This window comes from Nicotiana sylvestris, chromosome 6, assembly GCF_000393655.2.
Source record: "Nicotiana sylvestris chromosome 6, ASM39365v2, whole genome shotgun sequence".
Classification (NCBI taxonomy): Eukaryota; Viridiplantae; Streptophyta; class Magnoliopsida; order Solanales; family Solanaceae; genus Nicotiana; species Nicotiana sylvestris.
The window spans coordinates 144,958,808-144,978,923 of NC_091062.1; the positions used below are offsets into that span (position 1 = coordinate 144,958,808).

At 37.4% G+C, this 20,116-nt stretch overlaps 2 protein-coding genes across 3 annotated transcripts; one reads left to right on the forward strand and one right to left on the reverse strand.

Moving 5' to 3' along the window:
• Positions 1-711: 711 nt before the first annotated feature.
• LOC104238685 (folate-biopterin transporter 1, chloroplastic-like) lies at positions 712-9,150 on the reverse strand. 2 transcript variants are annotated; one of them, XM_009793121.2, is made up of 9 exons: positions 8,710-9,149; positions 7,573-7,802; positions 4,376-4,440; positions 4,126-4,288; positions 2,260-2,408; positions 1,922-2,167; positions 1,665-1,833; positions 1,463-1,555; positions 712-1,364 (listed from the first exon to the last, which is right to left on the reverse strand). In XM_009793121.2, exons 1-9 carry the CDS (start codon positions 8,786-8,788, stop codon positions 1,071-1,073), a joined length of 1,488 nt encoding a protein of 495 aa, XP_009791423.1. In that variant the 5' UTR covers positions 8,789-9,149; the 3' UTR covers positions 712-1,070. The 2 variants fall into 2 exon arrangements, with proteins under 2 accessions (XP_009791423.1, XP_070003682.1); XM_070147581.1 differs by lacking the exons at positions 4,126-4,288; positions 4,376-4,440 and having other exon boundaries at positions 8,710-9,150.
• A 1,689-nt stretch (positions 9,151-10,839) lies between these two features.
• Positions 10,840-12,091, forward strand: LOC104238686 (uncharacterized). Its single transcript, XM_009793122.2, has one exon. It carries the CDS (start codon positions 11,218-11,220, stop codon positions 11,779-11,781), a length of 564 nt encoding a protein of 187 aa, XP_009791424.1. The 5' UTR covers positions 10,840-11,217; the 3' UTR covers positions 11,782-12,091.
• Positions 12,092-20,116: the final 8,025 nt, after the last annotated feature.

Consider the following 20,116-nt stretch of genomic DNA (forward strand, 5'->3'; position numbering starts at 1 on the left):
TATTATTGGAACAATAATTAAAACCGCATCTGGTTATTATCTGCATTATTCCCTCATCCGTTATACAATTGTTACTTACATCTGCTAATAATAATAGTACTAATCATTGCACTTTTTAATAATGGCTAGTCAAATTACACGAATGGAGGAAGAAATATTAAGTACTTGTATTTTGTGTAAGTAGTCTTTGATTATCAGATTAGTGAGTTCTAAATATTGCCAAATGACCACAAACTTGGAGTTGTTAGGTAAGGGTTTAAAATAGTATTGATTAGAACCGGTGTACACTTTGGATTACTTTTTGAGGGGTGGCCTTTTCCCCATTTTCTATACTTCTCTCCACTCAAGAAATTTTAGATATTGAAGTTGGTTCAATGATTGGAACGTCTATTTACTTGTACCAACCTCCTACTTCCCAACATCCCATGCGACAGCTTTTGCCACAAAACAATGAAGGAGTATGAAGTGGCAATCTCGAATTAATTGTCCAAAAACTAACAAGTAGCAAGACAAGACCCTTACATTCATATTTGGAGACAAGCCACATTTTTTTCTGAAGAAAACATCCATATATACCCCACCCTCACCCTCGAAACAGAAAATGAATTTTCTTCTACAAAATTGTCGTTCTTGCTACAGCTGCAGGAGAATAGGTTCAAGAAATAAAATAAAATATCCAACCGAAAACCTAATTCAATACGGCTACTCTCGTCAATAGGCAAAATATGGTAGCAAACCTTTCCTCAGAAAATAACTAACACGGGTTCATAGACACCACATCTGTATAATTGTTGTCCATCCGGCAATATAAATGTTACATTGGAAACGGCTCAAAATGGGTCCTACTAGCTGCTTAAAAAGTACTATATTACTAATCCATATAGTTATCGTCTCAAGTGATGACTTGAGATCATAACTCATCTTTAGTCGTTCATATTAGCATTCCTAATTTAAATGAGTGAGTTCTCACCTACAGTTAACCCGAAAAGCTGTAGTTAAAGTTAGTTAAAACAATCAACCATGTCAGAGGCCACATGAGTAACTTCATGGTATGTAAAGAAGGCAGGAATTTAAGATGATATCATCTCAATATCAGTATTCTCCTCTGAATCAGGTACATCTCGAGGAAGGAGGCTAAGTAGCTGTAAAGGCAACAGAGAGCTGAGATTGCAGACAACTATTAGGAGAGTCAAGTTATCAAATCTGTCCTTGGTGACACCAAAGATCTGCGTTAGACCGGCACCGAGTAGGCCCCCAAGGGTACTTCCTCCATTGGCTATAGACATAAGGGTTGCAAAGAAAGTTGCTTCCATTCCCAGTGGACATATTCTTGCAGCTAATACAAGAACAGGCATGAAAAAAGCCTGAAAAATGTATAAGTTAGACAGTTGTAAAATAGTTGCCACGTGACAGAATACCATAATTCTATACTCAAAAGAATCATTTCAAGACAGAAGATTACCTGACCAAGAACAGATAGGATCAACGAATCCCCAATTGAAAACCACTCATCACTAATGCCAAAATGCTGGTTCAATCCGGTTACCAGTAGAACCTATCAAGATACCAGTTACACTTAAGTCAATCTAAAGCACCAGTAATTAGGGCCAACAGGGAAGACACAACATAGACCTGAAGCACAGAAGATAGTTTGGGACAAATACCTGAGTCATCCCAAGAGCTGAACCAATAATAGCCGTCACAAGGAATACTTTCCTTAAAGGAACTTTCTTTAAGAAACTGTTATACAGCGCAACACCAATCAGTGATGCAACTGAAGTAACCAGCTTAACGCGGCCTAAGAATTCTGGAGTGAAACCAAGTTTATTTGTTCTACAATCAACAAACTTCAGTTAAAAACTTGCATCTTGCATGTAATAGTTATTTGGAAATGGAAACTTAAACCTGGATTTGAGCATACATGAAATAAAACATAGCAGAACCTGACTGTGGTGTTGCCTGAAATAGGAAAATAAATAGCGTGGGAAAAAGAACATTAGGCTGCTTAACAGCTCCCCATAACTGGAAAATGCTACTTTTTGAACTCTCAAAGAAGCCATTGCCTAAAGAAAGACCCCTTGCTGGGCCATGTACAGGCTCCTCTTTCACAAGTACAGATACTGCAGATGTTATCAACGGAAGTAATGCTGTTACACCAAAAACGGACCTGGCGTAACCAAAAGATAATTAACTAACAGACTCTTGACGTCGCTCAGACCAATACAGGCATACAATATCTCAAAAGACTGATTATCCTACCTCACACCATAAGAATCCACAAGGGAGCCACTGAAGTAAGAACTGACAATTCCCCCAAATGCTGAAGAACCCCAGCATAGTGACTGAAGAGATCCTGACATGCTTTGAGACTCACCACGTGCCCGCTCAACAACCATGGAGTCTACGACCTACATCATACCTCAATCTTATATTCTGCAGCAAGAGGAACACTTCAAGCAAAAGAAAGATAAGCTACATTCCATTTGCCAGCAAATATTTCATATAGGTATATGTAACAACTAAAACTCAAGCTCAAGAACCTCGTCCCTGGCATGTAAGAGGGATTATGATAGAGGGGTCTGGCAATGAGTGGCGCAATAGCCTGTGATCCAGCTAACCCGTAAAATTGGTGATACAAAGATTATTTAGTTTATCCAACTTACATCCTCGAAATTTGCACTGAAAATCCATGTGATGTATTATTCCATTTCAAACCGATAATAGCTCACTCTAAGCTATGCTGTTGTGCTATTATTTCCAGAATATAAGAAGCAGCAGTGTCATAGCCTTCTACTTCCTTATGGTTCTGATTTGAAAATTCATCATTCAACAACAAAGACATACCATGTTTCTTAGGAGGAAAGAGTTCCTATTAACAGATGCCACTGACATTAGCAGTGAGAAAAAACACATGATTTAAAAAGATACAAAATTTGCTTGAGGTCTCAATAGTCCACAGAAATTCATAAAAGTAGAACAGGTAACCTGGCAGGTTGGAAAAGTCATTTGTTATAAGTAGTTAGTTCTCTCTGACAAGGTTAACATTAAGGAAGCAACTTACAGGTTTAGGAAACCAAGATCAAGTCATTTGCCTACTTCAGTCAGCAATATCCCAAAGACTAAAATGGACAATGCATGTTAGTATGATCATTCTCTTGATTCTCTTTCATACTTCTTCAGAGTGTAAATAATAACAACCCATAGATAATGAGAGATACAACAGCTTATAGGCATCTAAACTTCATTTAGATAGTTTGTGTATGTTCCTATTGCAACTTGGACCAAACACTGCCTAAACCTTGTTCAGCACACCATAGGAGTCCTTTTAAAAAAAAAATATAAGGATACACCATAGGAATTCACATAGTCTATTCGTAGAAAATACTGATTAAAGAAGCAATTTCACATTTGTATACATCTTTTCTTAAGACATACACAATTGAAAAAAGTGGGTGCTTTAAATGAGGCTATGACACAATTCAATATGGTACAGGAGAGGTCCCGGTTTCCAGTCTCACTGCCAACTTTTATCAAAAAATTTCACGTGCTTGGTCTACAGAAAAGAACATTGACTGCACGTGAAAGAACGGAGCGTTAAAGGCATACATAAGTCAATAAAAATATGCCCTCTCTAATAGTTTAAATATTTGGATGAGGTGGTCACACAATCCAATAATTGAGCTTTTGAACATTTATCAGAATATCTTTCTATTTCAACTCAACTGTTTAATAGACTTTTTACTTCAGATCATGCCTCAGATCTTAGTCTCTGTCCCTTTTTTCCAGAGATGCATCTGAGAGACTTCATTCAGAATTTCAATAGGCAAAACATTTACTTTATTCAGGTCCAGCTTAGGCGTAATTAGCAAGAACTTGTGAATTTGATGAATTAGAATAACGTAGGACAATGACCTTAGGGCACGTAGTTTTTATACAAGCTGGTTTCTATTTCACAACCTCCTAACCCATATTGAAGGTTCAAAGCCCAAAAAGACTGCTGTCAATCTCTTGATCCAACTCAAAAACAGTTAAGATAAACTATGTAGCGAACAGGCTTGCATCTCGTAACAAACTCATCATGAGACTCAAATAACTGAAACCAACTAGTAACAAAAAGGAACTTACAACATCTGAGAAAGCAACAGAAAGAGAACCAATAAGTAAGCAGGAAGCAGCACCGTACTTGCTGTCAACAAAGGTGGCCATAAAAACCCATGAGAGGGCTCCAAGGAGTCCTGATAATACCAAGTACGATCTTCTTCGGTAACCAAAGAGTGGGAAGGAATCACTACAAGACCGAAATTCAAGTAATAAAGAACTAGTTGCTGGGAATAATTAGTAGATGAATAAGGATGAAATGCAAATTGAATCCAACCTGATGAATCCATATAAGGGCTTTATAAGCCATGGCAATGATGAGAAACCAGATATCACAGCTGTCTAGTTAGACACAAAAGTGTCAGTCCTTGTACTCAATCAAAGGAAGAAGGTGCTAATGACAAATAAATATGACACCTCATCAGACAGTTCCCGTTTAAAATGCGCTCTATCAAATGAAGACAGAAATGCTTAGGCAAAGGTTCATAAATTGGCAATGCCTTGTACTCAATATCTTTACGGAAAAAACTATGAATTTATTTCAAAAATCCATGTCTAATTTCATGGTTAGAGGCCCTAGATGAGGATCAGTAATGTGCCAATAGGTTGACATTACATTGTTCAATCAGTTCTATTTAGTGTTCAATCTGATAAGAAATAGATAAATGCTGTTAAATGACATACAATAAGCATGGTATACGATGGGTGAAAGTTCTATAATAAAGAAGAGGAAGACAAGGATGATAGGGTGTGGCTAAATTAACGTAAATAAGTAATAAGTTCATATATTTACATGACTATTAAAGATAAACAAAAGCAATGTTAACCAGACACCTTCATGATAATATGAGTGGCTGAAAGTAGACAGAAAAAGTACATAAAATAGTGTCTAACATTTACACTGTATTAGTTAAAGTTAGAAAAATCTGAAATTCTGATGTAGAATGAAGTAGAATTTCAGAAAATTCTGTAAAATTTAATATGAGAACAACAACTATGCATCAGTCCCAAACAAGTTGGGTTGGCTATATGAATCCTAACTTACCATATTTCTCCAATTAAATTCATCTCAGGACAACATAAAATATCCTCTGAATTTTGTTACACAAAGAGAGATGCAGTGGGACAGGAGGAGAAGAATGTGTTAGGAATATAGTAGATATGCCCTAGATCCAAACTCATATTTGATGATTTGAACATATTTTTGTGAACGTTATTTGATATAAAAATATATGGCACTCTTTTATCATAGTTATTATTAATTGTTTGATTAATTTGATAAGGTCCTTGATTAAATTTTGAGATTTGTCATCGTGATAGAGATCATGATAATGAGAGCAAAGTCTCTTACAATTTAATCTAAATTTGTTCTTGATCGTAGGATTATTAATTTGGATATTAGTAATCCGGTTAGATCAATATTTATGTGATTGTCTTTATGGGATAAAGATTAGTTGATCTCATTAACTGAATCACATAGATAGATTATGCATATAGAGATATGATCATTGAACCGACTCATTAGATAATTCCTAATGGTTAGAATTACCATAAACTGTCAATAGGATATTCTCTTGAAGAATGTGATTCAAGAGTTTCCTTTGACCTGAGATCGTCATAGTAATTGACAAGTTATTTGTTGTGCTTTAATACCAGACACCTATGGCCCTAGGGCGATAGTTGAAAGGATATTGGGTACGATTGAATACTTGTAGAATTAGTGATTGATCAAGATGGAATCTGTCAACTCTTGGTAATGAGTTTAAGCTCCATGTTGTCATGAATTATAAACGACCAAATTAAGACCTTGGCCAGGGCAATTGAATGAAAGAAGAAAAGAGTTTCTTAGGTCATTCAATGGTCGATTATATTTGACATGAACACATAGTTGGTCGCCTATTAGGATTTGACAGTTGAACCATATCCTAGGGTGATCCAGAGCTATAAGGAACAGAAGGAATTACTACATTATTCTTCTACTGGTTCTTGAGAGTAAATTGTATACTTCATGCTATCCGGTCGTTAAGGAGTGTTGCTAGACGCCACCCTTGATTAGTATATTGATGTGATCAATTTACTACCGGTTTAGTATTGAACCTATGGGGTCGCACACTAACGAGTGTTCTGATCTTTGTTAAAGGATTAATTAACTTATTATTTGATAATTAAATTAAGGAATTTAATTAGTCAAATAAATTTAGTTATTAGTCCAAATGAAATATTATTATATTCTTTGCTAGCACAGACGGTATGATTAATATTGTGAACAAATTGAAGTTTTCTATTTGGAATAGAAAATTAAATTATATCTCTTGGTTAAAATATATATGTGATATATATAATTAACACTTATTTTATATAAAAGATGTTATATAAAATATTAATAAAGTTTTGTTAGTAAATCTAATTTTGAATTGGATTAATTAATCGTGGAAAGTCCATATGGACTTGTCGGCAATTTTGAACCCATTTGGAATGGGATTATATTTCCAGTAGGAAAATATTACTAATAAAAAAGGTTTGATGAAACTTTATTAAGTGAATTCCAATTGGAATTTGGATTCACGTAAAAGTCCATAAAAGGACGTCTGCCACCTCAAATTTGGTTTCATTGTTTTCAATAGAAAATTCCAATGTTTGGAATTGGACTTTAGGGAAAGTCCATGAAATCGACAGTAACGTTGCCCATTGAGAATGGGATTACGAATTCTTCCTAGAAAATTCTATCAAGTTTATTTTTGGAACAAATTTTTACCCTAAGTAAATCATTACCTCACCCAAATAGGAAAAGGGTTTATAGGCGATGCTATATAAATGGTGATGGAGAAAATTTGTCGTATTATTTAATTCTTGAGAAGAAAAATACTTTATGAAAGTGAGAGCGCAATACAAAGCCAAGAGAGAAAATACAATTAACAAGAAAAGTGTTTCTTGTTCTTCTAATTTGAGTTGAGATTTTTGAGAAAAATTTCAGCACAAGTTTTTGTTCAATTTGTTCGCGGGTTTCGTTGATCAAAGAGTTGATAGCAAGGATCAGTCTCGGTGTGGATACGCACAGAGTCTTCGCACTATCGAAGAATTTGAAACGAGACTTTTTTCACCAGGTACGTCTTAGATCCGATCTATTGACATGTAAATAAATTTTTAAACACGAAAAGATCTGTCTAGGATTGTTATTGTCTTCCGCTGCGTGTTACGAACACCTATACGCAATCCTTCAGAATGAACGGTACTTATAAGATGAACCAAGGAAAGTGAAGATTTCATTTCAATAAGCTTGTATTTCGAATAACATACTCAGAATGTACCCTAAATTCAAAGTCCATTGGTCAATTCAAGCTATGTAATTAGTTTTCCAACTCGAATGTGCAATTTTGGATGAAATATGAAGATTTATCTGCTGAAAATTCTTTTATTATATTGTGGAAGCTCAACCAACAATGTAACAAAGTATTCAAGATGAGGATGACATACCTCTGCAGGGTCTAGGTGCAGGTTGTCCTTCAAATAAAAGCTAACAGCAAGATCTGAAAGGCCTAAGATACCTTGAACAAAATATACCAGGGCAATTGCAATGTTATCTGGGGTTAGGTCCACCCCAAAGCATCTGACTGAACTAATAGAATATTTGTTCCCATGAGGGCCAATTTTATTAGATGAACTAGAATCTTCCTCGACAGAGGTTGTCAGCAGATCCTCCTTTCCTGCACATTTATAGATAAGGAATTTGAATATGAGCTCCATAATACCACAATTATTGGAACGAATGCCAGCTTTTAGGAACATGAATGTTGTTGAAATGTGTGACCATAGAGTACACTGTTAGTTACTTAAATTTTATTACTCCCCTTCAACACGCCCCTTCAGATCCTAGTACAAGTATCACCTAAATGCACAGATCCTGAGTCTGCAGTTGGTTTCACAACCTACAAGAAATTAAGGTTGATAGAGCCATTTCTATGATGAAGTTGTAGTTACTGGCAATTCATGATAAGGTGCCTGTTACTGCTTAGCAATAGCCAATACTAATTACTCCTACTAAACACTTTGAAAGAGTTAAAGATCGTTCTCTCAGTATCACTCTCTCCTCTACTTTTGCAAAGGTTTTCTCAATGGTCTCCTCATTATGATGCTTCAAAGCACCATGGAAAACTTCAAGAAGTTTCCCTACCGGTGATGGACTTGATTGAATATTACATGAGCAAAAATGTTCTGCAAATTTTTTTAGCATCTAATTGTGTTGTCGTGATTAATGAATTGGTAGGACAACTACGAGGTCTCAGGTTCAAATCATGGAAGGGAAAAAAACGAGGTGATTCCTGTAGCATGACAACATGGATTTACGTCACAAACCATATTGATTAGGAACTCTATATTCACAAGCTGACAATTTCAGCTGTCGATTATCAAACTTGAAATTTTAATAACGAACTAGCCAGTATTTGAGATTGCTAACAGGTTCCCACACTATTTAACTCAAGTCCTTTCCTTTCCTTTCCTAGAAAATGAGCTAAGAAAATATAATAACTGTAGAAAATTAATCTCACATACAAAAATTGAAATAAAATTGCGTAATACAGACATATCCGTAATCATGTATGCGTAACTTACGATCTATAGAATCAAGCAACGGTTCGGCGTCGTTGTCTCGTTCGACGGTGGTTTCCGACATTTCGACTGCGACTGACATCTTAATGTCAGATGGAGATGACAACAGAATGCCGTCTCCGGCGAATCCGAGCGAGGATCGGAGAGAGGAGGAGGAAGGTCAAAATTGGATTTATGGAGGGGAAGATTGAGATTAAGTTAGAAGTTAATGTAGCCATTTAAAAATTAATGTTTCAATTCGTAGTTCGTACTGCCTCAGATTTTTTGTTAATAAGAAAATGGAATTTAAAAATGACTGGCTGATCCAGACCGAATCCAAATGCAGAAGTTGACCCTCTACTCATTGATTGTTATGAGCAGGAATAAAATTAAAAAAATTAATATCGGTGACGTGGAGAAAATTTGGGGAAGATGATCTCGCGTTTCACTAGTTGGAGCGATATAATGGATAAGATTTGGGATTAAAAGAGTTATGATCGCGTGGTATTAGGGGCAATAAGATTTGGGATTAAATTTGTACCTTGTTTGGTTGGAGGATAAATTTATACCTCTAACCAAATAAGGTATAAACATAATCCTACATCTTATCCTATTTTATATCATCAATTGTGAAATTATTATATCTCATTTTTTTATGTGGTATAAATTAATACCGGGATTATAATCCCGAAATTATAATATCGGTACTATTTTGTCCACATACCAAACGACTACTTTTTAATGGTATTAGCCTTAGTATACGCATGCGTGAAAATAAATTTCTAAAAACAACAGAAAATATTTAAAAATTATATTTGCATTATAATATTAAAATTAATAAAAAATTTACAAGTTTCAAAATGATAAAATTAATCATATTTAAGAGTTTGATCCACTATAATGGTTTTTCTTTCAACTTGTTCTTGTACTTGCTTAATTGTACAAAAAAATCATAGAAGTACCTAAGATCTTCAACTTTACTTAGCACTTGGGTATGTGCATTGCATGTATATTTCATGTTAGTTATAAAATTTATGTCAGCTAATTTACCAATAATTTAAAAAAAATTGTCTATTAATTGTAACCTTATCTTATCCAAACTCAATTATTATTAACAGTTATTATCTTATTTAGCATTTAAAAAAGATTATCATTTGGTTATTTTCTAATATTTAGATAATAAAAATGGGCAAAAATTTGAGTATACTTCCAATTCTTGATCTTTCTATTGTTCAAAGGGAAAAAAAACCGTCCTAATTCCTCTTCAAATTATTCCCTACCTCTTACCTTAAATATGACTTATCATTGATGCTTTCATATTTTATTTTTTAAATCAAAATTGTGTTTTTCGTACATTTTTTTAACGTGCTCTTTATTAGCATAAAAATTACAGGATAAGCTAGTTACTTTAATTTTATTAATTACTCTTTTTTCACAGAATATACATCCATGAAAAGTACATATAAGAAATATTATTATGTTACATATATAATTTAAATAAAAAAATATTTATGTAAGGTAGAATTTTGATTGACTTTAAATTCCTAAATTTTAGGACTTCTTACCTAGTTCAAATAAGTAAATATTTAATCATAAATTTTTTAGTCGATTTTAAAGTACTAAATATTAGGATAACAATAAAATGACTATTTTGTCTAGTGGAAACTCTATTTTTTAAGGTAAAAAAAAAAAAGAATTTCACTAAGAGCCTTCATACTTTTAATATAGTATAGATTAATTAACAATTAAATTGATCATAACTCTTTACTCCAAGCATAATTCTGAAAAAATTCCTTCTTAATATCTAAAAAAATTAAATATCATGGTCCATAAAAAAGGCCAAAAAATCAATTAAAGTAGCCCGGGGAAGTACATATCAATGATATGTACACAAACTTAAACTCAAAATCATTCAACTTATGATTATCTTATAAAAAGTTACCCCACTAAATTAGTTTTTATCACTTTAAACTCACTAACTTATGGCTTGTTAATCAGACAATAAATCCTCAGAAAATCTACTAAATCTAACTGAAAAACCAAGTAGTCACATATTTACACACTTTATGTTTATCTTAAATGTATCCATGTCTGGAGGATAAATATTTGGCTCTGCTTAATAACGTGGAAAGTATCTTGGCATTTAGCTGATTTCTTGGCTTTGTGATCAAATTTTATGATTTTTTTTATCGTATTTATATTTTGATAATCAGCCATAGTTGAACATGCTAGCTCTCTCATCCCTATATCTCGGAGATTAGTTGTAAAAATCACAGATCATATCATAGCTCCATCTTGGTCAACTGCTTTTCTTGGAAATTCTATGTTTTATACACCTCTTGCCTTTCCTCCAAGTATAGAATAGTCCAAAAAAGCCCACCAAAACTGACCCCTTCGCTCAAATTTTCATCATAAATTTCACCCTTGGAATTTGCAAAGCCACCATCCCAAAATTGTCCACGAAACCGTGATACATTTAGTTTTGATTGTTTTCATCTTTACATAGAGTTCCTGGAGAAGAGCTATAAGCAAATGGATGAAACAACTAGCAAATCAGAAGGAAAAGAAAGCGAATATGAATTCACTGAAATCACTCTCAGGCAAATTGAACTGTCAGATGTGGATGATTTCATGGAGTGGGCAACAGATGAAAAAGTCAGCCATTTTTGCATCTGGGATACTTACACTTCCAAAGACCAAGCTTTGGATTATATCAAGAATAATGCTATTCCCCATCCATGGTTGAGAGTTATCTGCATTAAAAACAGGGCAATTGGGGCAATTTCTGTGACACCAAATTCTGGTAATATTGATAGTTGTAGAGCTGAACTTGGATATGTCTTGGCTTACAAGTATTGGGGTAAAGGGATTGTCACAAGAGCAGTGAAAATGGTGGCAACTACCATATTTTCAGAGTGGTCAAATCTGGAGAGGATTGAGGCATTGGTGGATATTGACAATAAAGGATCACAAAGAGTGCTAGAAAAAGTTGGGTTCTTGAGAGAAGGTGTTCTAAGAAAGTTCATGAGTATAAAGGGGAAATCAGGAGACATGGTAATATTTAGCTTGCTATCTACAGATGTTGTTCAACACTAGTCCCCTCAAGTTTTTTCATGTATTCTCCTTTTCCTTTTGGAGATCAAAAGGAGGAGCCAAAGGATTAAGGATTTTATTGCAATCTGATACTAGTAGTAGTAGGTTTAGCTTCTTTCCGACTTCAAAGACTGTTGGAAATATTTTAGCTGTCATTTATTGTTTGATTGCAATTCGGATAGTAATTGTATTGCATCATTGCTTGAATTAGTATTGTATGAACTATTGAAAGACTTTATGAACACCAAGTAGAGATCCAAATCATTGTGAGTGTTGTTTATGTCTGTCGAATTTATAGAACTTTTATCTTGTTTCTTTTTTTTTTCCTGGTAATTAAATAAGATCCTTGTATTAATATTAAAGTACTAAAATGTCATTACAAGCGGGGCGGAGCTAGGTGGCCGGAAGGGGTTCAACCGAACCTCCTTCGTATAAGGGGTTAATTTTTTTTCTTCATATTTGCATATATTAGGTGTCACATATTTACTTTTTATTTTTATTTTTTGAATCTACTTCCACCACTGTTACAAGCATACCAAGTTTTGCCAAATTATTACAAACACGGGCTGATATGGCTTTCTCAAAACTTGTTCCTATTTTATCTTCTAAGATAGCTGCATTAACAAACAATGGTGGGACTGGAACAAGGTGCCAAGTTTTGCTTGCTTGGATCCTTCGCTTGCCAAAAGATGTGCTACTTTATTTCCCTCGTGAAAGTTATGTTTGTACGCTTGAAATCAGGTATGCCCGATTTCGTAGGCTCGGGGAGTTGCTTCAAGAATAAGCTCAAAACGGACCTGGCTCGAGCCTGATGGCGGAGTATAGAACTTGAAGTTCGAAGTGCTCGATGAAAACCAAATTCGAGTATGACCAACCTCGAGATAATGTTGTTATGGTTTTTTAACAGAAAGAGCAAGATTTCCACAACAGCCCTAAGATCACGACGTGAATTCCGGAACGGATTAGTACTTGGCGGTTAGACAGTTGTCCAATAAAATTCCTTATTAAAATTGGAAGTGAACCTTATTTAGGGCTCCCCTATTATATAAAGGGAAGCCCAATCATTTGTAACACCATTATCTATTGACAAGAGAATATACATTCATCATTTTTCTTGATTACTGTTCATCAGAATTGCCTTATAATTTATTGTTCTCACTGACCCACCTCGAGACTGTCATAACTCGAGGTCGAGACTTGGCTTGCACATTGGTTTGACTTACTTTATTCTTTAATTTATACATTTGATTCTTTGCTTATCAATTGGTATTGGACTAAATCACATATCTTTAAGACCACAGTATAAGTTTAATTGTTACTCGGATTTTAGGGTAAACAGTTTGGCGCCCACCGTGGGGCTAAAGATAATTGTGATTATTTCAGTACTGATTCTGATAACACATGTTATTTTCACGCTTGTTCTTGTCAAAGATTTTTTGTTCTCAGGTTAAAACATGTCAAACTCACAAAACACACCCGTACATGGTGATAACGGTCTTGGATTTCATGGGAAAACGATAAAGTAATTGCTCTAGGAGCCGGGGTGCCATCGATTAACCCTGGGGAAGTACCAATTGCCGATCCAATCGATGTCATTTCGCACATTGCTTTGAACACAGACTTAGGCGTGGAACCCAAAGAGAGTGTGCGCAGGGAAGGCCGATCTAGTGGCCAAGGAACACAGGGCGTAGGAGATGGGGGAGTTAGTCTCTAGGTAATATTCGAGATGCTACAGGCTCAACAGGCCGTTATTGCTCAGCTTCAGAGTCAACATAGAACTCCGAGTGTGGTTGAGCTGGAAATCACTCGTCGTACCGAGCCAGTGCTGGAAATGACGAATGGTAACGGATCAGGAGTTGATCCTACAATTATGAAAATGATCAAGGAGCTCAGCAAAAGAATTGAGTCGGGAGAAAAGAAGATCAAATATAATGATAAAAAAGTGGAAACATACAACTCCCGAGTTGATCAGATACCGGGGGCACCTCCGATCTTAAAGGGTTTGGATTCAAAAAAGTTCGTGCAGAAGCCTTTCCCTTAGAGTGCGGCTCCGAAGCCCATTCCTAAGAAGTTCCGTATGTCGGATATACTGAAATACAATGGGACCACCGATCCTAATGAACATATCACCTCGTACACATGAGGGATAAATGGAAATGACTTAGAAGACGATGAGATCAAGTCTGTTTTGCTTTAAAATTTTGGGGAAACTCTATCAAAGGGAGCAATGATTTGGTATCACAACTTGCCACCAAATTCCATCGACTCATTTTCCATGTTAGCGGATTCTTTTGTAAAGGCACACGTCGGGGCCATAAAGGTCGCAACTAGAAAATTGAACGTTTTCAAGATAAGACAAAGAGATAACAAAATGTTGAGGGAGTTCGTGTCCCGATTTCAAATGGAATATATGGAGTTACCACCGATCACAGATGATTAGGCTGATCAAGATTTCACCCAGGGGTTGAACGAGCGAAGTTCGATAGCACCGTGACAGTTGAAACAAAATTTAATCGAGTATCTAGTTGTAACTTGGGAAGATGTGCACAATCGATATTAATCAAAGATCAGGGTCGAGGATGACCAGTTATGAGCCCCTTCAGGTTCAGTTCATCCAAACAGGTTGGCAGTTAAAGCCCCGAGGGACACCGATAGGGAACTAAGGTCGAACAAGGAACGATATCAACCATATGCCGCAGATCGAAGAAATAATGGCTCGGGACGCAATCCATCCCAGAATGATCGAAAAAATGATCGAGGACAAAATTCTCGGGGACTTATGAGCAAAAGTGGTTTTGATAAGCATGCTGATCCCGTTGAGGCACCTCAGTTATCGGAATATAACTTTAGCGTCGACGCATCAGGCATTGTATTGGCAATCGGAAGAATCAAGGATACTAGATGGCCCAAACCAATACAACCTTATCCTTCTCAAAGAAACCCAAATTTGATATGTAAATATCATGGCACACAGGGTCACAAGACCGAGGATTGCAGGCAATTAAGGGAGGAGGTAGCCCGACTATTCAACCAGGGCCACTTCGAGAGTTCCTCAGCGATCGAGTCAAGAATCATTTCAGAGACAGAGACGCCAACAAGAAAACTGAACAGGAAGAACCTCAACATGTCATTCATATGATCATCGGCGGGGCTGATATCCTACAAAGGGCCCGTGTTCAAACGCACTAAGGTATCGATTACCAGGGAAAAATAGACCCGTGATTATGTGCCCGATGGCTCCTTATCATTCAACGACGAAGAAGCAGAAGGCATTTCTCAACCACACAATGACGCTCTGGTAATTTCTATCTTATTAAATGAAGTTCAAGTTAAGCGTGTTTTAGTGGATCCAAGTAGCTCGGCGAATATGATCCGATCGAGGGTCGTGGAGTAGCTCGGCCTACAAGATCAAAGTGTGCCCGCAGCTCGGGTCTTAAACGGCTTTAACATGGCCAGTGAAACAAATTAAGGGGAGATTACTCTATCAGTGAACATGGCTGGAACCATTCAAGATACCAAATTCCACGTGATAGAGGGTGACATGAGATACAATGCCCTAATCGGAAGGCCTTGGATTCACAACATGAGGGCAGTTCCTTCGACTCTCCACCAAATGATGAAATTCCCAACATTGGACTGTGTGAAAATAGTGTACGAGGAGCAGCATGCGGCAAGGGAAATTTTTGCAGTTAACGAGGTGATACCAGTGTCGACTTTATCAACTCTGGAAAGGTCGAGCATCAAAGGCAAACAGGAAACCAAATAGCAATCACAGCCACCAGCCTCGACTGAATTGGGAAAGCAGGAGATAGAAGAAGAGGAGGAGGATTTTTTGACCCCTCGAACCTTTATTGTTCCCGAAGACTCCGACGTTACCAAATCAACTATCAAGGAGCTGGAACAGGTTATACTGATCGAGCATCTACCCGAGCGAAAGGTATACCTAGGAACGGGGTTGACCCCCGAACTTAGGAAAAAGTTTATCCAATTTCGTATCAATAACATAGATTGTTTTGCTTGGTCCCATTTAGACGTGACAGGGATCCCACCGGAGATAACAAGACATCAGCTAAGCCTCGACCCCTGGTTCATATCGGTGAAACAAAAGAGAAGGCCCTAGTCCGAGGTACAACATGCATTCATAAAGGATGAGGTAACTAAACTTCTCAAAATAGGGTCCATTCGGGAGGTAAAATACCCCGAATGGTTAGCCAATGTAGTCATAGTCCCTAAAAAAAGGGAACAAACTTAGAATGTGTGTAGATTACAAGGATTTGAACAAGGCATGCCCTAAAGACTCTTTTCCACTGCCTAACATCGATCGCATGATCGATGCCACGACTGACCACGAGATCCTTACCTTTCTCGACGCCTATTCCGGGTACAATCAAATTTAGATGAACCTAGAAGACTAGGAGAAAACCTAATTCATCACCAAGTACGGAACATATTGTTATAATCTAATGCCCTTCGGGCTAAAAAATGTAGGGGCTACTTACTAACTCCTAGTAAATAAGATGTTTAAAGAACAAATAGGTAAGTCAATGGAAGCTTATATTGATGACATGCTAGTTAAGTCCCTACGCCAGAGGACCATTTGGCTCATTTGTAGGCAACGTTCGAGATTTTAAGGAAATACAACATGAAACTCAACCCCGAGAAATGTGTTTTCGGGGTTGGCTCGAACAAGTTCCTAGGCTTCATGGTGTCAAATCGGGGAATTGAGATCAACCTCGATAAAATCAAAGACATCATCGTCGTGGACAGTGTAAAAGCCGTGCAGAGGCTAACTGGGCGGATAGCTACTTTAGGCCGATTTATCTTGAGGTCATCGGATCGAAGCCACAGATTTTCTCTTTACTCAAGAAGAAGAACGATTTCACCTGGACCTCGGAGTGACAACAGGCATTAGAGGAATTAAAGTGATACTTATGGAGCCCACCATTACTTTACACCTCGAAGGCAGATGAGAAACTTTACTTGTACTTGGCGGTGTCGAAAATCGTGGTGAGTGGTGTCTTAGTTAGAGAAGATTAAGGTATGCAATTTCCCATTTATTATATAAGTCGGACCTTAGGGGAAGCAGAAACTAGATATCCACACTTAGAGAAATTAGCACTTGCATTGATAAGTGCCTCTAGAAAGTTAAAACCATACTTTCAATGTCACCCCATATGTGTGTTAACCACTTATCCACGCCGTCAAACTCAGTGGGTACGATATCGAGTATCAACCCCGAACGGCCATCAAGTCTCAGATACTAGTAGACTTCGTGGCTGATTTTATGCCAACCCTCATACCCGAGGTCAAAAAGGAACTCTTGTTAAAATCGGGCACGTCATCGGGGGTATGGACCCTTTTCACATACGGTGCTTCTAATATGAAGGGGTCCGGGCTAGGCATCATTTTGAAGCCACCCATAGGTAGCATTATTAGGCAGTCTATCAAAACTTCTAGATTAACTAACAATGAGGCCAAGTACAAGGCCATGATTGTAGGTCTCGAGTTAGCTAAAAGCTTGGGGGCAGAAGTCATTGAAGCCAAGTGTGACTCTTTATTGGTGGTGAACCAAGTAAATAAAAGCTTCGAAGTCTGAGAGGATAGAATGCAAAGGTATTTGGACAAGCAATAGGTAATATTGCACCGCATCAAGGAGTGGACTCTAGATCACGTACCTCGAGAACAACACCGTGAGGCCGATGCATTTGCAAATCTGGGATCATCAGTCGAAGGGGACAATATTATCCCGGAGACTGTCGTCCAATTATCGAGATCTGTGGTCGAGGAAGGTCACGCCGATATAAACTCTAAAAGCTTGACCTAGATTGGAGGAATAAATATAATAAATATTTAAAGAACGGAAAGCTCCCATCGAACCCTAAAGAGTCAAGAGCCCTATGAACCAAAGCCGCCCGATTCACATTGGATGAAAATGGAATGTTATATAGGAGGACTTTCGATGGACCATTGGCGGTATGTTTAGGACCGGGGGACACCGATTATGTTTTAAGATAGGTCCACGAAGGCACTTGTGGGAACCACTCCGGTGCTGATTCTTTGATTCACAAAATCATTAGAGTAGGGTACTACTGGATAGAATGGAAAAGACACTAAGGAGTTTGTTCAAAAATGTGATAAATGTCAAAGGTTTGCACCGATGATCCATCATCCCGGAGAGAAAATTCATTCAGTCCTATCCCCGTGGCCATTCATGAAATAGGGGATGGATATCGTCGGCCCTCTGCCAACGTCCCCAGGTAAAGCTAAATTCATTTTGTTTATGACTGACTACTTTTCTCAATGGGTAGAAGCACAGGCCTTCGAGAAGGCCAGAGAAAAGGAAGTTATAGACTTCATCTGGGACCACATCGTGTGTCGATTCGAGATACCTGCTGAAATAGTATGCGACAATGAAAAACAATTCATCAGCAGCAAGGTAATGAAATTCCTCGAGGAACACAAAATAAAAAGGATCTTATCGACGCCGTATCACCCAAGCGTAAACAGACAGGCCGAATTGACAAACAAGACTATTATTCAAAACTTGAAGAAAATGTTGAGCGAAGCTAAGGGGAAATGGAGAGAAATTCTACCCAAAGTTCTTTAGGCCTATCGAATGACATCGAAGTCCCGCACTGGGGCAACCCCATTCTCTTTAGTATATAGCTCTGAAACCTTAATCCCAGTTGAGGTCGAGGAACCTAGAGCTAGATTTTGACATGCAACAAAGGAATCAAATCACGAGGCTATTAATACTAGCCTCGAACTATTGGATGAGAAACGAGAAGCTGCGCTTGTCCGGATGACTGCATAGAAGCAAAGAATCAAAAGATATTACAATAGAAGAGCCAACCTTCGCCACTTCAGAATCAGGGACTTAGTTCTAAGGAAAGTCACCCTCAATAGTCGAGACCCAAACGAAGGGAAACTAGGCCCAAATTGGGAAGGACCATATCGAGTCATTGGTGTCATCGGAAAGGGATCTTACAAAACTGTCACGATGGAAGGCGAACAATTGCCAAACAATTGGAGCGTACCGCTACTCAAAAGAATTATTGCTGAGGTATGAATCTCTCCATTTTCCATTTGTATTTGATACTAACCTATTATAGGTGCTCGATCGAGGCGTCGAGGAAACTCTTCAACGAGGATCTTAGGTTTTAAAGCATGCAATGCACTCTTTTTTCCTTAGATCGGTTTTTATACCGAATGGTTTTTTCTGACGAGATTTTTAACGAGGCAATAATTATGTGCTACTTGAGAAAAATTCAACAGTATTCAAGGCTTCTTTTCAATCAACCTCAAATACTGGGGGGTATCACCCTCGGAGGTTATATTTTTTGAGAAAAATACTTCATGACAAAGGGCCTTAATAGGGAAACCTTGTAATGGGCCAAACAGTCGAATGAACCGTGTCCGTATAGATTAGTCAAGCCCCGATGGCAAAACATGTATGCATGTATGAATTATTCAAAGAAACATTCTTTTTATATCAAACGCTTTGTGTCTCGAAGAAATTTGCTACTTTAAGAGCTCCATACTTATAATTTTATGAGAAATGGCTCAAGGGCCAAGTGCAAATACACTTTGAATACTCGGGGACTGTCATCGACAGTCAACACATTCGAGTTATCAAAACTCAAATTCATAAGACCTCAAAGAGGCGCCCCTCGATTTATAATCCAAGGCCATCTTTCTCAGGGACTAACACCTCAAACAAGTTCGAAGTGTTATTGGGGAACAAGCCCAAGAGTCATACCCAAAGGCTGCGGCCAAACTAATGCGGCTCATAGACGTCCGAACCCAGCAATCAAAATAGGCTGTAAAGTTCTTTGAGACCGGTTAAAATAGGCTACCCTCGAAAAATAACAAAAGTGCTTCGATAAATCAGCCCTCGAAAAACCTTAAGAGGTATTAAAATTATTTTAACAAACGTGCTAAGGCACAAAAAGCAAAAGGGTTTCAATCAACATCGAACCCGCAAAAAACCCAATGGGTAAAAAATACATGCTAAGGCATAAAGAAATTTTCACTAAGTGTTTTAAGCCAATTAGGGGAATAACAACCATCTTTTAAAGGCCATAATGCAATCTAAAAGAGACTAAGGTCTAATACACTTAGGGTTCGAGATCTTATTCTCACCCAATCCGAACCCAAGGGTTCGATTATCTTAAGCCCAAATAAACAATAACTTAATTATGGATCGGGGACTCACCATTATCCGGCATGAGCCCTTAAGGGTCTATGCCCCAAAGTTCGAACCTTATTCGAAATCGACCATGGCAACTTCAAGGAAGCCATCTAAGACAAAGTATCAAACACGCCGTTCTAAGCATGA

Excerpts from the sequence above, each read along its gene's own strand:
- LOC104238685 (XM_009793121.2), bottom strand. The coding sequence starts at position 8,788 with ATGTCAGTCGCAGTCGAAATGTCGGAAACCACCGTCGAACGAGACAAC. Across the intron at positions 7,803-8,709 it reads GTTGCTTGATTCTATAGATC|GAAAGGAGGATCTGCTGACA; the intron begins GTAAGTTACGCA and ends ATAAATGTGCAG. Across the intron at positions 1,834-1,921 it reads TCTGCTATGTTTTATTTCAT|AACAAATAAACTTGGTTTCA; the intron begins GTATGCTCAAAT and ends TGTTGATTGTAG.
- LOC104238686 (XM_009793122.2), top strand. The coding sequence starts at position 11,218 with ATGGATGAAACAACTAGCAAATCAGAAGGAAAAGAAAGCGAATATGAA.